This window comes from Lingula anatina, chromosome 9, assembly GCF_051362555.1.
Source record: "Lingula anatina isolate TDL-2025a chromosome 9, LinAna3.0, whole genome shotgun sequence".
Taxonomy (NCBI): Eukaryota; Metazoa; Brachiopoda; class Lingulata; order Lingulida; family Lingulidae; genus Lingula; species Lingula anatina.
Genome location: NC_141775.1, coordinates 8320601 through 8337436, shown reverse-complemented (window position 1 = coordinate 8337436; position 16836 = coordinate 8320601). Strand labels below are relative to the sequence as shown.

The window sequence follows — 16836 nt, the reverse complement described above, 5'->3', positions numbered from 1 at the left end:
TTTTATGAAAAAACTTGTAATTTGATTGTATTGGTTATAAACGCCCAAGTATTTTTCCACATTACATTTCATTGGGCTACAGAGTGGTACTGGTACACTGTACCAGTATCAAAGATACTGAGTTGTGTGATAGCCTTTTTCTAGCTTTGATACCAAATAAAATAATTATTTGTTTCGTTAGATGTGAAACCAACCCTATTTTTCCAATTTCGTTCAGGGGACAGTAAGAAGACAAAGGTATGACTACTAGATGGTACCCAGTACATTACCAGGCCCGTTGCCAGGGGGGAAGAAAGAACCACCCTCTTTTTTGCTGGGAAAAGGTCCCCTCTGGGTGAAATTTTATCTAGGTACACGAGGGTTTCATAGTAAAAGGTCCACATTTTTAGAAAAAGAACCCCCCTTTTGAAATCGCTGGCTACGGGCCTGATTACAACAGATAGATTATATTGTACTGTACCTATATTTTAAATTATTCTCGGCGTTATAACTGAGAAATAATAAAGTAGCAAAAAATGGAAAACAACTGGCTTATTAATGGTCCTCTTTTCTGATTGGTTTATGTAAGTCTTGTAAGGAATACAACCCTGAATTAATAATCAGATCAACATGACAAGAGTCCAGAGTAATTTTGCCTTCATTTCAATTCAATAGTCCAACTGGTAGTATCCTTCCAAAGTTCATGACAAGTTATAGTATATTACAGTATAGTATTTGTGCAGAACGGAGTGTTTGGACTTAGTCGTGTCTAGTAAAGAGCAAATGGCAATAAATATTTATTCTGTTCTGCAGTTCGCAACGCTGGTTCTGGCATGCATGTCATTCGTTCCAGGCACGAAGCCACAGATTGAAAAGGAAAACAATATTTAATATAGGTACCTACTTCCCCCACCCATCAGTGACAATACCTCATCTGATTAAACTTGCCATTGGGCAAATTCTTTGCCCTCTCTATGAGTTTAAAAAAATCTTAGTAGCTGTACATGCTATTATAAAATAATGAGTAACACGGTTTTCCATCAATTGCAGTAACGGTGAAGTAAAAAAAAAAGCATGTCAACGACGACAGATACAGTTTATCTATAGGCCTACATGTATGTGCCAACACACTGCGCCTGTACATAAAAAGGAACAAACTATGTTTTAGAACAGGGTACGTTTGGCAATCACGAGGTCACAAAATGTACAAGCTGGCTTTTAGTTCAGAAGGCTTAAAAGTCTCCGTTTTTTAAGTTCGTTCTGATTCGGTGAAGTCTCAGATTCATTGTACAGAAGTTCACGTGAGTTGCGTTTCTATAAAATAGTGTTCATGTTTGGGATTTTTTTTTTTTTTTTTTTTTTTTTTTTTTTTTTTTGCGTATTGAATATACAATGTGATTTTTATTGTTTTAATTGCAAAATGTTGTGAAGGCAATAGAGAACGAGCAAATGGACATCCAGGGTATACATGTATATTGTATTCAAATGTACAAAGTACCTACATTTGCACAAACAAGTTTTTATACATGTTAATCATATAGGCCTATACAAAATACTTGAAATTAATCAGTGTTTTTATTGCGTGCAGTATGAGGATTATAATAGAAAGTTGCATGTCTCTTTTATTTGTTTTTCAGTCAAAATGGCGCCAGCTACTTTCCTTCTGTTTGTGTTGCTATGCATGCGCAGCCATATTACACATGCGCTCTGGAGCCCTGCAGCCCATGAAATCATAGACATGACATACGCATTGTCAGAGGACTCCCCAGTTTGGCCTGGATCTAAAATGAAATTTCACTATACGTGTATTCAGAGGGGCCTGGTTGGCACTAGATGGTATGTATCACTCGAAAATGGCTATAAAGGACCATTTAAAATTGTGCTTACCGCCACGCTCATTTTCAGATACAACGACAGCACCTAGGCCTACAGTACGACAGTGCATATGCACTGTATATACTTCCACTGTAAGGTGGCAATGCACTTAAAATTTACCGTTCTCTGCCTTAAAAATTTGATATGTGCATCGATAATATTTGTCTAGTGGGATTACAACATATAGATTTAAAAAACATGTCTTCTATTTCTTTCATATTAGGCTAGAGGACAATGACATATGCCGACCAGAACATCAAAGCACCCACATGGACGCGCCAGCACACTTTGCTCGTGGGAAAATGGCACGTGCAAGACATTCCGCCTTACAGGTTTTTTGGTCCAGCGATAAAAGTTGACATTTCTGCAAAAGCGGCAATAACCCCGACTCAAACCTAGAGGTAGAAGATCTGGAAGTATGGGAAAGTAGCAATGGCAAAATACCAGACGGCGCTATATTGTTCGTTTACACGGGTTGGGGAAAATATTACACCAAAAATACAGCATATTACGGTTATGATGGGGCAGGTGATTGGAAAAACGATCTGCACTTTCCCTCGGTATCACAGAGCGCCGCCAAATGGCTAGCAGAGAACAGGAAAATCTCTGCCGTCGGAGTTGATAGTCCTTCAATAGGACCAAGCAGTTCTTATATGGCCCACGTTCCACTCCATGAAAAGAACATCTTTAACGCAGAGAGTGTAGCAAACTTAGATAAACTTCCGTCCAAGGGGTACTCAGTTGCCATGCTACCTGTCAATATTAAGGACGGCAGCGGCGCCCCCTTGCGGATCATTGCCTTCAAAAGTGTCCAAATATCTCCCGGTCCTGAAGACGTGGTTGACCTTTCTTATCCCCTTGGAAACAGCACGGTAATGTGGCCGGGTAGGGCCAGCTTTAAACAACTTCCGGTACAGAAAGGATATATGGAGGTAGCCAATACTACTGTATGGTGCGTATACAAATAGATTTTACATATATTTTGTGCAAGATGTATGTACAGTTTAATCTTCTTTTAGTAAAATAATTTAGTAAAATCATTTTCGGTGGCCATTTTAATTGAGGCCAGGTACACGCTTTATATTCCTTCCTATATCACTGCAGGGTTGAGTACAACGACTTTTGTTGCCCAAAGCATGTTGGGACGCATCTGGATGCGCCTGCGCACTTCATCGAAGGTTCGTGGCGAATCCATCAAATTCCAGCCCACACCATCATTGGTCCGGCCATCCGAGTGGATATTTCCAAAAAGGCGGCGAACAACCCAGACGCCGTGTTGACTGTTAAAGACCTCCATGATTGGGAATACGAGAACGGGCGTATACCGGACAATGCTATGGTGTTCCTGCACTGTGGATGGGGGAAATACGTGAACGATTATGAGAAGTACCTTGGAACTGCTAACCGCACCCAATAGATAAACGACCAAGGGCAAATTCTCGTCCATTTCCCCGGTTTTTCAGCGGAGGCAGCAGAGTGGTTGGTGAACAATCGAAAAATCATCGAAATCGGAAGTGACACACTTAGTGTTGATGCAGGACAGACGACATCTTTCCCGGCTCACGCGACTTTTCTCTGCGCCAAGCTGCTCGCGATAGAGAGCTTGGCCAATCTCGACAAGCTGCCACCAACTGGTTCCACGGCATTTGTCTTCCGTATGGTTCATGTTGACGGGAGTGGAGCGCCAACGAGGCTGGTTGCCGTGAAAAACTCAGCAATTACTTTTATCACAGATGATACGAAAGCACCGTCGAGCGGTCTTGTCTTACGCCCTCTTTCTTCCATTTTGTTTCTGCCCTATTTATTTATCCTTTCGCGGACATTATAATACACTGTATATCATTTGCAAAAATGTTCATATAGATAAGAGTTTGTCAAATATAGTTATAGTTTATCCAAATGAAGGCGTATTCAAATCTTACAGGATAAATGACAGCAATTTTGTGTATGTAATATTTCGTTCCATTGGCGTCAATTTGAAGTGTTCAGACAGATGTGTAATACTGGTCTTTTTACGAGATGTATACCAAAATTATCACCAGAGGTTCATACTATAATCAAATGTCTGAAATTCATTATTTTTCATACGCTTTAAATGCATATACCAGTAAATTAGAAATGGAAAGGAATTCCCAGGAGGCTATAAATCGTTCTCATGTGGAATTTTGACATTTATATAATCCGATATGTCCACATCTAAGTATTTTTGGGTGTTTTATGGTATGTGCTGCAATAATAATGATGTTTTAGAGTTATTGAAGGACCTTGTGAAAACCAGGAAGTAGTTCGTAACTAACAACTGAATCTTACCGATCTACGACTGCTGTGCAAAGATGTATCTTTTTTAAATATTGTGACGAATTTTTAGATCTTTATATGTCCATCTGACATGAAATTCCACACATATGATTACACTAATACACCTTTTACACCGGGGTAGGCACTAATCAGTGACAAATGCCAAGACAAAGGTTGCCTCAGTTTTCGGCCTTACAAGCTCACGGTACCCTTACCGCTGGTAAGGCTTCTTAGCAGTCTGAACAAAAAACCTTGAGACACTTAAGTACCTTGAAATATCCACGTTCTGACAATCTCTGTGGGTCCTCTGTTGCACCTTGTAGTATGTAAATCCAATTAAAAGTGTTTTCGTGTACCTTCAGGCACGATGTTCATAAAGTTTTGGTCTTTTTATTTCAGCTTCCTACTGCACTGACACAACAGCACGCCATATTGTCGAACACTCGCGGAAAGGGCGACCAGTTTTTCAAGGTCGACCTCGAAATGGAGTTGACCTGCTTCATGTTTCCAATGTAGCGCCCTCGGTGAAGAATGGTGTTTGATCCATGTAGGCGACCTCCAGTTTATAATGTTTTACAAGCATTTGGCAATCCATTTGCGCTTCTGTCGAATTTGGCCTACATTTGCCTTAAAACCTACATGAATAAATATTTGAGAAATTTTATAATCATAGTATTTTATAGCAATAAAAATACATTTAAAAATCACGTATTGTATTATTTTGTGTTATTAGTAGTACTATATTTTCGCCCTTGATCAAAAGACATACATAAATTAAATTAAAAGGAAATAGTAGTAGAAATCAGAGAGACTGCGTCATTTTAATTCAAGGCACTATTGAAGGCTTCATTATAGCCGCATCTCAGGCTAAGAGCAGACATTAGCTGGTAACATGAACATATATATGCAGTACACAGCAGTGTTGACGTCATCTTTATTTAAAAAGGTACTAGTACATAAAAATGCCAGCCTAAAAGAAATGTCATCGAGCCTGAGAAATCTGAGAGAAATTGCGCCATTTTAATTCAAGACACGATTGAAGGTTTCATTCGTTATTTTATCCAAGGTTTAACAAGCAAGCGACAAGTCTAAACACGTGCATCCTGTGATCTTTTACTTGAGCTACCGACCTAACAAGACATGGCCCTTTATGTTGCCTTCCTTCACGTTCACAATGTACCTTAATGTCGACACAACACATGTAAGCCGCGTTTAAATATCTTGTCACGTCCTTGTTGTCCAAAAGGAGCACAAGCAGAGCAACATCTGATCCGCTTACACGTAGACGGAGAGCTCCATAGATCTCCCCTACCCCCCAAGATCTTTCAGAAGATATTCCGAGGCAAGGCACTTGTAGCGACTGATATACATGTGCTTAAGCTAAACCAGGTGATCTCTAAGTAATATTGAGGAAATGCTTGTGTTAAAAAACAGTGTGATGATTTTAACATATAATTTTTGTTATAATTAAGCTATAATTAACCCTTATGTTACGAGTGGTTTAACCAACTTCCACTGTAGAGCCATATTTCGAGATCCTTAATCTGAAAACTTCAAAAGTCCTCAATTCCAGTGTGCAATATCAAGAGTAAACGTTGGTATTACTGTCTTATTATAGGGATAACAACTGTTCGTATGATCTCCATATTTCACAATATATACAGAGTAAACTCATTGGAAAATGATAAATTCTGTTTTACCACCGAAAGGACAATTAATTATTCTAGAATTTATGCTTGCCCCCATATTACGTGATTCCATAGATGGCTACACTCTGTAATAATCTCTTAAGAGAATATTGCAAAAAACACAATCTTTTTAGAAAAAAAGAGGGGGAATAACTTTGAATGATGGAATGGATTCATTAACCATTGGTAAAGATGGAAAAAATGTCCTTTACCCCAGTAGAATCCACTTTTTAGCCAAAATCAACAGTTGTTATCCCTTTAAGAATTATACACTAGAACTAGCTGTTTTTTATTACTCGAGCAAAATAGTTTTCGGCATAAATGTACATGTATATTCAAATTATTTTTCTTCAGTGAAAAAATGGCGTCGACGTCTGTTCTAATGCTGTTGCTATGCAACCACATTGTACATGCGCACTGGAGTCCTGCCGCCCATGAGATCATAGACATGACGTATGCGGTGTCAGAGAACAGTTTAGTCTGGCCGGGGCAAGAGGGAAATGGGTTTCGATACAAACGTATCTACAGGGGTCCAGTGGATTTTGGAGCTGGGTGGTATGTAAACTATATTATACCTCCAAATGAATCAGTAGCGGATTTAGAGAAGGGCCGGGGTCCTGAATCAACTACGGTTTCTGAAATATTCCCCTTTTGAAATTGGAATTTTGACTAGCTAAATTATAGTTCTAAACCGTACCGAATGACCCTGTTTGCTCCCCAGAACACCAAAAATGTGTCGGTCCCCACACCAAGGGGTCGATGGTCGGCTTCGCATCCGAGATCTGTTGTTCTGGACCCCCCCCCCTTTCAACTAATCCTGGATCCGCCTCTGCTGAATATTCATCATCTTCATCTTTTCTCTCTTCTCTTACTTTTTCCCACTTAGCAAAATTTTATTAGAGACCTCCAAATATGCGAGATGACCAATATGTTCAGTATTAGCTGTTGGTTGAAGTAGGAGAATAGGCATACTGAAAAGTAGAAAGATATATTGTACTAGTTCTGAAAATGATTTAATAATTGACTCTTTAGGTTTGAAGACCATGACATTTGCCGACCAGAACATCATAGCACCCACATGGACGCGCCTGCGCACTTTGCTCGCGGAAAATGGCGCGTGCAAGACATTCCACCTCATAGGTTTTTCGGTACTGCGATCAAAGTCGACATATCTGCCAAAGCAGACCTCAATCCCAACTCCAACCTTGAGGTGGAAGATCTGATGAACTGGGAAAGGGTCAACGGCAAAATACCAGATGGTGCCATCTTGTTTGTTTTCACTGGTTGGGGAAAATATATCGGCAATCGCACTGCATTCTTTGGTTATAACGGCACGGGTAATGCAAGAGACAGTGACGGAAACTCCCGTCTTAATTTCCCCGCAGTTGCCGAAAGCGCCGCCAAATGGCTAGCAGAAAACAGGAGAATCTCAGCCGTTGGAATTGACAGTCCTTCGATGGGACCAAGTAAAACTGGTTTGGCGCATCTTCCTCTAAGCAAAAACAACATCTACTTGGCAGACGTCGTGGCCAATTTGGACAAACTTCCACCCAAGGGATATTCAGTGGCCATGCTGCCTATGAAAATAAAAGACGGCAGTGGTGGCCCCTTGCGGATCATTGCGTTCAAAACTGTCCAAGTTTCTCCCGGCCCGGCTGACGTAATTGACCTTACGTACGCCCTTGATAACACCACGGTTACATGGCCGGGTAGTGCTAGTTTTGAACTACTAGTGAGACGTAGAGGTTATACCAGACTGGGCAACAATACTGTATGGTACGTATATATACTTTGGTCACTGAGTGAACGTTCTTTTTAAATGGTAAATTTTGCCATCTGAAAAATGTTATTTGATCAGAAAGTTGTTTAGTATTGCACGTTACAATGCTGTCATGTACTGTTCTCTATTGATTTTTTGATCCTCAGTTATATTGCTTACTTTTCCCCAATCATCCAACTGACAGTTAAGCCCCCTTTACACTGGACGGCGTCCTTTCTGTGCCCCATAGTACGGCCCCGTTTGAGAGTAAAAAAATAATGCTTTACGTGCCGACGACTGGCCGATCATTGAGCATTCATTCTGCAACCAAAGCGATGCTTGTGCCTTCTTTCTATGACCACAGCCATGCCAGTTTCATGGTTGCACAAAGGACGCAGAAAGGAAGCCGTCCAGTGTAAAGGGGTTCTTAAAGTCTAACATCTGTTTTTCTTAAAATTGTGCCATAAGTGTTTGATGACGTTTGAAAGGAATAATTGTGGATCATGATACCTCAAAGGCCTTGATTGACATATCTAATTATAAACCAGCAACTGGAATTTATTGTTGCATTCATATATACAATTGTACACCATTAGGCACGAGATCAACGACTTTTGTATCCCGGAGCATATTGGGACCCATCTGGATGCGCCTTCACACTTCATCAAAGGTTCATGGCGAATCCATCAAATTCCGGCCCACACCCTCATTGGTCCGGCCATTCGAGTGGATATTTCCAAAAAAGCCGCAAACAACCCGGACGCTATGTTGACTGCTAAAGACCTCCATGATTGGGAATATGAGAATGGTCGGATACCGGACAATGCCATGGTTTTTTTGTACAGTGGATGGGGGAAATATATAGATGATTATGAGAAGTACCTCGGAACTGCTAACCGCACCCACTGGAAAAATGATCAAGGACAGGCTCTCGTTCATTTCCCCGGTTTCTCAGGAGAGGCAGCTGAGTGGTTGGTGAACAATAGGAAAATCATCGGAGTCGGAAGTGACACACGTAGTGTTGATGCAGGGCAGACGACATCTCTCCCGGCCCACGTGGCTTTTCTCGGCGCCAAGCTTCTCGCGCTAGAGAGCGTGGCCAATCTCGACAAGCTGCCACCAACCGGATTCACTGCATTTGTCTTCCATATGGTTCATGTTGACGGGAGTGGAGCGCCAACGAGGCTGGTTGCCGTGAAAAACTCAGCAATTAGTTTTAACTAGGTTGATAGGAAAGTAGCTTCATATGGTCCTATAACACGCCCTCTATTTATTATATTGATTTTGCCCTCATTTTCTGTCCTTACTTTCTTGATTGAAGTCAATGGAAATTGAAGCATGTATTTAGAAATTTCAAAGACAGTCATTAATGCGGGCAAGACTTTCTAAATTGTTAAATGTAAATGACTGATTAAAATTCTACATGTATATTCATGTACTAGTAGTGGGTTATTTCGCTCTTATGACTTATTCAAAATCTTGAGACAGGCGTGCAATAGGCTACTAAACGTTCTGCGTGGATTAAGTAAACAACAAATATCAATTTTACTCAATGTTTTGATCTTTCTTGTCTTTCAAAAATGAAATTTATAAAATTATACACAATCATATATTATATTATATTATATTATATTATATTATATTATATTATATAAAAATCACCCATTAAAATTCCATTGGACTACAGAGTGGTACCAGTATCAAAGGTACGGAGTGGCATGATAGCTTTTTTTCTCGCTTTGACATCAAACATATAAAATATAGTTATTTAGTTCGATTAGATATGAAACCAACCGGACAACTTCCCTGACGACAATGGGACGTACGTTTGCTTTAAATATAGACGAAGACAATTATATCTATTTACTAAGTGATAATTTTTTTACTCCTTTTCAGGTCACTGTATGATTTAATAAACCAGTATAATGTTCCATAGTTCCCTATAAAAAGACAAACAACGAAAGAACATACCCATCAGACGCGTAAATACTAATCTTTATACATCATAAGTAAAAATCCACGCTATTCTTGCTACAAACTGCTCTAAATATAATACCGTTAATAGGTTATATCATTGCAGACAAGTTTCCTCTTTGTCTTTGTCATGAGATAATCACCAGTGCTCTCGTTGTATGCTTAAATTTGCTCAACTTAATGCACCAAGTTGTTACTAGGCTGCATCCCTCATTGCTTATACCAAAGTCCCAGATGTTGGCACCTTGAGTGACGCTTGGAAGAAAACTTTGTCTTTATTAATCCCTCGGATCGCAAAGCATTTCAGCCAGAGATAGCATGGTTCTAAGTTACATGTACAATCAAGCTTCTACTTTCTGTAGCAGACACTCATATCAACCAGGGCGTGAAATAAGACTGAAAAGGCTCCGGGAGTTCGCCTAGCAAAATACCATGCATAGTTGCAGATATTTTGTTCCACAGAGGAGGCAGATAGAATGGAGAAGTTCTGCTGTAAACCTCGCATTTCCAGGGACGTTTGGGAGACAGTAAGAAGACAAAGGTATGACTACTAGGTGGTTCCCAGTACTAGCTAGATTGCGTTGTACTATACCTACATTTTAATTTATTCTCGGCGTTAAATGAGAAATCAATAAAGTAGCAAAAAAAAAAAGGGGGGAAATGGCTCAATAATGATGCTCTTTTCTGATGGTTTTTGTAAGTCTTGTTATTACTACAACCCTGAATTAATAATTTGATCAATATGATAATTAAGAGTCCAGAGTAATTTTGCCTATATTTCAATTCAATAGTCTTACTGGGAGTATCCTTCCAAAGTTTATGACAAGCTAGTATAGTATTTGTGCAGAAGTCAGTGTTTGCACTTATTTTTGTATGGTAAAAAGCAAATGGCTATAAATATTTATTTTATGCTCCAGTTCGCTATCCTGTTTCTGGCATGCATGTACTTTTATCTCAAATGATAGGAAAGCAGCACAGAGTGGTTTTGTCTTACGCCCTCTTTCTTCCATTTTGTTTCTGCCCTATTTATTTATCATTTCGCGGACAATATAATAGATCATTCGCAAAAAGGTGCATATAGATAAGAGTTTGTCAAATATAGTTATACTTTATGCAAATGAAGGCGTTTTCAAATCTTACAGGATAAATGACAGCAATTTTGTGTATTTAATATTTTGTTCCATTGGCGTTATTTTGAAATGTTCAGACAGATGTGTAATACTGGTCTTTTTACGAGATGTATAGCAAAATTACCACCAGAGGTTCATACTATACTCAAATGTCTTAAATTAATTATTTTTCATACGCTTTAAGTGCATATACCAGTAAATGAGAAATGCAATTGTGCTCGGCTTCTACACAAACATCACAATGAGGCTAATAGGCACGCTCACACTCTGACCTATTAGCTGAGCTAATGAAAATATATACGACAAGTGTAACCAAATATGCACGTTCACACTTACATACATCTGTATCAGCTGAGCAACCGACATTATAAGACACATCTAACCTTGGACATAATTAATATCGAAGTGACTTGAAAAGCGGCATCTTCCTTTGAAGACATGTGCGTTCGGGTACACATTCGCCCTTGTCTCAGATAAGCGGTTTTGATAGTTCCATTGGAGCCTGAACAGATTAGTATCAAGGTCGCGCGCGCTGTGCCTCAGTATATTTCTACTGTTTTTTTGTTTTTTTTGCATTGATAACGCAATTTCTCGCGGTCCCTCGTGGTTGCTATGATACAGCATTGCCGCCATCTTGCAGTTGAGAGCACATAGGCTTGCGTCAACACATGGAAATTTGTTTCGGGCTATCAGTTTCTTTTTTTTCTGTTACCTCATAAAAACGGGTTCTGGCGTTTGTCTTTTATACTTGTTATCACGTCCAAGATTGTAATGTTCTATGTTGAGCTGATATATATATATAGGCCTATATATATATATATATATATATAATTGGTTTTAAAGCAATGTATCGGCCGATATTAAGAGTAATACAATTACCAATTAACATCCCCAAATTCGAACAGACAATAGCCAGTAACATGCACATAGATATATATATACTGTTCACAGTGTTGGTGTCAACTTTGATAAAAGGATATTAAAAGCCCCCCAGGTGCGTTTTTTTGTGTCACAAATGCATGTGTGATGCCATATTGCAACGAGAACCGATATTGAGAGTAAAAAATATTAATGAGCATCCCCAAATTCGAGCAGACATTAGCCGGCAACATGAACATATATATGCAGTTCACAGCAGTGTTGATGCCAGCTTTGATAAAGGGATATATTAAACCTATATATTAAGTACACAGCAGTGTTGACGTCATCTTTATTTAAAAGGTACATAAAAAACGCCAGCCTAAAGAAATGTAAGCGAGCCTAAGAAATCGGAGACAGATTGCGTCATTTTAATTCAAGACGCGATTGAAGGTTCCATTCGTTATTATATCCAAGGTCTAACTAAATAAGCAAGCGACAAGTCTAAACACGTGCATCCTGTGATCTTTCTCTTGAGCTACCGACCCAACAAGGCATGGCCCTTTGTGTTGCCTTCCTTCACGTACAGACTGTACCTTAATGTCAACACAACAAATGTAAGCCGGGTTTAAATTTCTTGTCACCTTTTTCGTGTACAAAAGGCGCACAAGAAGAACAACATCTGATCCGCTTACACGAAGTCGGAGAGCTCCCTAGATCTCTCCTACCGCCAGGATCTTGCAGAAGATATTCAGAGGCAAGGCACTTGTAGTGACTGATATACATGTGCTTAAGTTTAACCAGGTAAGCTCTTAGTAATATTGACGAAATAATTGTGTTTAAAACAGCGTGAAGATTTTAACATACTAGTATAATTTTGTTATAAGCTATAACCCTCATGTTATGAGTGCATGGTTTAACCAACTTCAATTGTAGAGCCATATTTCGATATCCTCATCTGAAAACTTCAGGGGTCCTCATTTCCATTGTGCAATAATTTGTCCTTTACCCCAAGGAAATACACTTTTTGGCCAAGTGAACAGTTGTTATCCCTTTAAGAATTGTACAATAGGACGAGCTGTTTTTTTATTGCTCGAAAAAATAGTTTTCCGCATAGATGTACATGTACATGTATATTCAAATTATTTTTCTTCAGTGAAAAAATGGCGTCGACGTCTGTTCTAATGCTGTTGCTATGCAACCACATTGTACATGCGCACTGGAGTCCTGCCGCCCATGAGATCATAGACATGACGTATGCGGTGTCAGAGGACAGTTTAGCCTGGCCGGGGCAAGAGAGAAATGGGTTTCGATACAAACGTATCTACAGGGGTCCAGTGGATTTTGGAGCTGGGTGGTATGTAATCTATATTATACCTCCAAATGAATCAGTAGCGGGTTTAGAGAAGGGCAAGGGTCCTAAATCAACTACGGTTTCTGAAATATTCCCCTTTTGAAATTGGAATTTTGACTAGCTAAATTATAGTTCTAAACCGTACCGAATGACCCTGTTTGCTCCCCAGAACACCAAAAATGTGTCGGTCCCCACACCAAGGGGTCGATGGTCGGCTTAGCATCCGAGATCTGTTGTTCTGGACCCCCCCCCCCCCCCCTTCAAATAATCCTGGATCCGCCTCTGCTGAATATTCATCATCTTCGTCTTTTCTCTCTTCTCTTACTTTTTCCCACTTAGCAAAATTTTATAATAGACCTCCAAATATGCGAGATGACCAATATGTTCATTATTAGCTGTTGGTTGAAGTAGGAGAATAGGCATACTGAAAAGTAGAAAGATATATTGTACTAGTTCTGAAAATGATTTAATAATTGACTCTTTAGGCTTGAAGACCATGACATTTGCCGACCAGAACATCATAGCACCCATATGGACGCGCCTGCGCACTTTGCTCGCGGAAAATGGCGCGTGCAAGACATTCCACCTCATAGGTTTTTCGGTACAGCGATCAAAGTCGACATATCTGCCAAAGCAGACCTCAATCCCAACTCCAACCTTGAGGTGGAAGATCTGATGAACTGGGAAAGGGTCAACGGCAAAATACCAGATGGTGCCATCTTGTTTGTTTACACTGGTTGGGGAAAATATATCGACAATCGCACTGCATTCTTTGGTTATAACGGCACGGGTAAAGCAAGAGACAGTGACGGACATTCCCGTCTTAATTTCCCCGCAGTTGCCGAAAGCGCCGCCAAATGGCTGGCAGAAAACAGGAGAATCTCAGCCGTTGGAATTGACAGTCCTTCGATGGGACCAAGTAAAACTGGTTTGGCGCATCTTCCTCTAAGCAAAAACAACATCTACTTGGCAGACGTCGTGGCCAATTTGGACAAACTTCCACCCAAGGGATATTCAGTGGCCATGCTGCCTATTAAAATAAAAGACGGCAGTGGTGGCCCCTTGCGGATCATTGCGTTCAAAACTGTCCAAGTTTCTCCCGGCCCGGCTGACGTAATTGACCTTACGTACGCCCTTGATAACACCACGGTTACATGGCCGGGTAGTGCCAGTTTTGTACTACTAGTGAGACGAAGAGGTTTTACTAGATTGGGCAACAATACTGTATGGTACGTATATATACTTGCGTCACTGAGTGAACGTTCTTTTTAAATGGTAAATTTTGCTAACTGAAAAAATTAACTTGATCAGAAAGTTGTTCAGTAGGCCTATTTCACGTTACAATGCTGTCAGTTACTGTTGATCCTCAGTAATATTGCTTACTTTTCTCCAATCATCCAGTTGGCAGTAAAACCATCTTTACACTGGACGGCGTCCTTTCTGTGCCCCCTAGTACGGCCCTGTTTAAAATTTAAAAAATAATGCTTTACGTGCCGACAACTGGCCGATTACTGAGCAGTCATTCTGCAACCAAGGCAATGCTTGTGTCTCCTTTCTACGACCATTGCCATGCCAGTTTCATGGTTGCACAAAGGACGCAGAAAGGAAGCCGTCCAGTGTAAAGGTTTTTTTTTTTAAGTCTAATTTCTGTTTTCTTAAAATTTTGCCATAAATGTTTGATGACGTTTGAATGGAATAATTGTGGATCATGATACCTCAAAGGCCTTAATTGACATATCTAATTATAAACCAGCCAGTGGAATATTTTGTCGCCTTCATATATACAATTGTACACCGTTAGGACCGAGATCAACGACTTTTGTGGCCCGGAGCATATTGGGACGCATCTGGATGCGCCTGCGCACTTTATCAAAGGTTCATGGCGAATTCATCAAATTCCGGCCCACACCCTCATTGGTCCGGCCATTCGAGTGGATATTTCCCAAAAGGCCGCAAACAACCCGGACGCTACGTTGACTGTTAAAGACCTCCATGATTGGGAATATGAGAACGGTCGGATACCGGACAATGCCATGGTTTTTTTGTACAGCGGATGGGGAAAATACGTAGATGATTATGAGAAGTACCTCGGAACTGCTAACCGCACCCATTGGAAAAATGATCAAGGACAGGCTCTCGTTCATTTCCCCGGTTTCTCAGGAGAGGCAGCTGAGTGGTTGGTAAACAATCGAAAAATCATCGGAGTCGGAAGTGACGCACGTAGTGTTGATGCAGGGCAGACGACATCTCTCCCGGCCCACGTGGCTTTTCTCGGCGCCAAGCTTCTCGCGCTAGAGAGCGTGGCCAATCTCGACAAGCTGCCACCAACCGGATACACTGCATTTGTCTTCCATATGGTTCATGTTGACGGGAGTGGAGCGCCAACGAGGCTGGTTGCCGTGAATAACTCTGCAATTAGTTTTAACTCAGATGATACGAAAGCAGCATCGAGTGGTTTTGTCTTACACCCTCTTTCTGCCATTTTGTTTTTGCCATCATTATTTGTCCTTACGCAGTCATTATTATAGATCAGTTGCAAAAAGTTTCCATATGCATAACAGGTTTTCAAATATATATAGTTATACTTAATGCAAACTTAGGCGCTTTCCAATCTTACATTGTAAATGAAATCGATTTTGTTTTAGTATCGATTTGTTCCATTGGCGTCTATTAGAAATGTTTACACAGATGTGTAATACTGGGCTTTTTAAGAAAGGTGTAGCAAAGTAATCATCTGTTGTTCATACTAAACTCAAATGCCTTAAATACATTATTTTTCATACTCTTTAAATGCATATAAATTAGAAATGCAATTGTTCTCAGCTTCTTCACAAACACCACGATGAGACTAAAAGTCCTGTACGCTCACACTTTGATCTATCAGCTGAGCTACTGACATTATACGTCAAGTCTAACCAAATAGGCACGCTCACACTTTCACCTATCAGCTGAGCTACTGACATTATTCGTCAAGTCTAACCAAATAGGCTCACTCACACTTTGACCTATCAGCTAAGCTACTGACATTATACGTCAAGTCTAACCAAATAGGCACGCTCACACTTTGACCTATCAGCTGAGCAACCAACATTATCAGACAAATCTATCCAAATAAGCACTTGCTTTCTGTGATCCTTCACCTGAGCTACCGACCTCACAAGACATGGTCCTTTATATTGCCTTCCTTCACGTACAGACTGTACTTTAATGTCGACACACCACCTGTAAACCGGGTTTAAATATTTTGTCAAGTCCTTGTTGTCCAAAAGGAGCACAAGCAGAACAACATCTGATCCGCTTACACGTAGACGGAGAGCTCCCTAGATCTCCCCTACCCCCAAGATCTTGCAGAAGAAATTCAAGGCACTAGTAGTGACTGATATCAAGTGCTTAAGCTTGTCCAGGTAATCTCTTAGTAATATTGACGATTTACTTGTGTTAAAAAAACTATGTGATGATTTTAACATGTTTTCAAACTAATGTTAGGGTAGCCTACATGTGAAAGGTGTGTTTCATCGCTGCACAGAGATATAATAATGGAGATTGTGGCAGGGCTTCATAGGCGAACTGAACGTGCAAATTTAAAGGTAACCCATATGAATCTTGAATGATATAATTAAAACCATAGTGATCAGATTACTATATATATTCATTCTAGCAGTAACATCTTTGATGCATTTCTTCTATCAAAAGAGAAGATTCACAAACTAAGAAAAACTGCGTTTCTTATCACATATGTTGTTGTTTAGAACACTCTATACTGCAGATTTATTGTAGGATAGACATTCTAATAACATTTTATAGAAAACGAAGAACTTGTGTATCTTTACCATCGTTTTATGGCTTTTCTTCCTTAAAAAAATAAATTTTTTCGTGACTTCGTGACTTCGTGACCAGTTTGTTAACTCAGAGAGATGTAAT

At 40.0% G+C, this 16836-nt stretch overlaps 2 protein-coding genes across 2 annotated transcripts; both read left to right on the top strand.

Moving 5' to 3' along the window:
• The first annotated feature begins 6186 nt into the window (after positions 1–6186).
• On the top strand, positions 6187–9136 carry LOC147759866 (uncharacterized). Its single transcript, XM_086994803.1, has 3 exons — positions 6187–6395; positions 6873–7616; positions 8196–9136. Exons 1-3 carry the CDS (start codon positions 6202–6204, stop codon positions 8821–8823), a joined length of 1566 nt encoding a protein of 521 aa, XP_086850929.1. The 5' UTR covers positions 6187–6201; the 3' UTR covers positions 8824–9136.
• Positions 9137–11989: 2853 nt separating this feature from the next.
• LOC106161053 (uncharacterized) lies at positions 11990–16744 on the top strand. The gene is made up of 4 exons (XM_013537903.2): positions 11990–12365; positions 12718–12918; positions 13401–14144; positions 14717–16744. The coding sequence occupies exons 1-4, from the start codon at positions 12346–12348 to the stop codon at positions 15441–15443; spliced, it is 1692 nt and encodes a 563-aa protein (XP_013393357.2). The 5' UTR covers positions 11990–12345; the 3' UTR covers positions 15444–16744.
• The last annotated feature ends 92 nt before the right edge of the window (positions 16745–16836 follow it).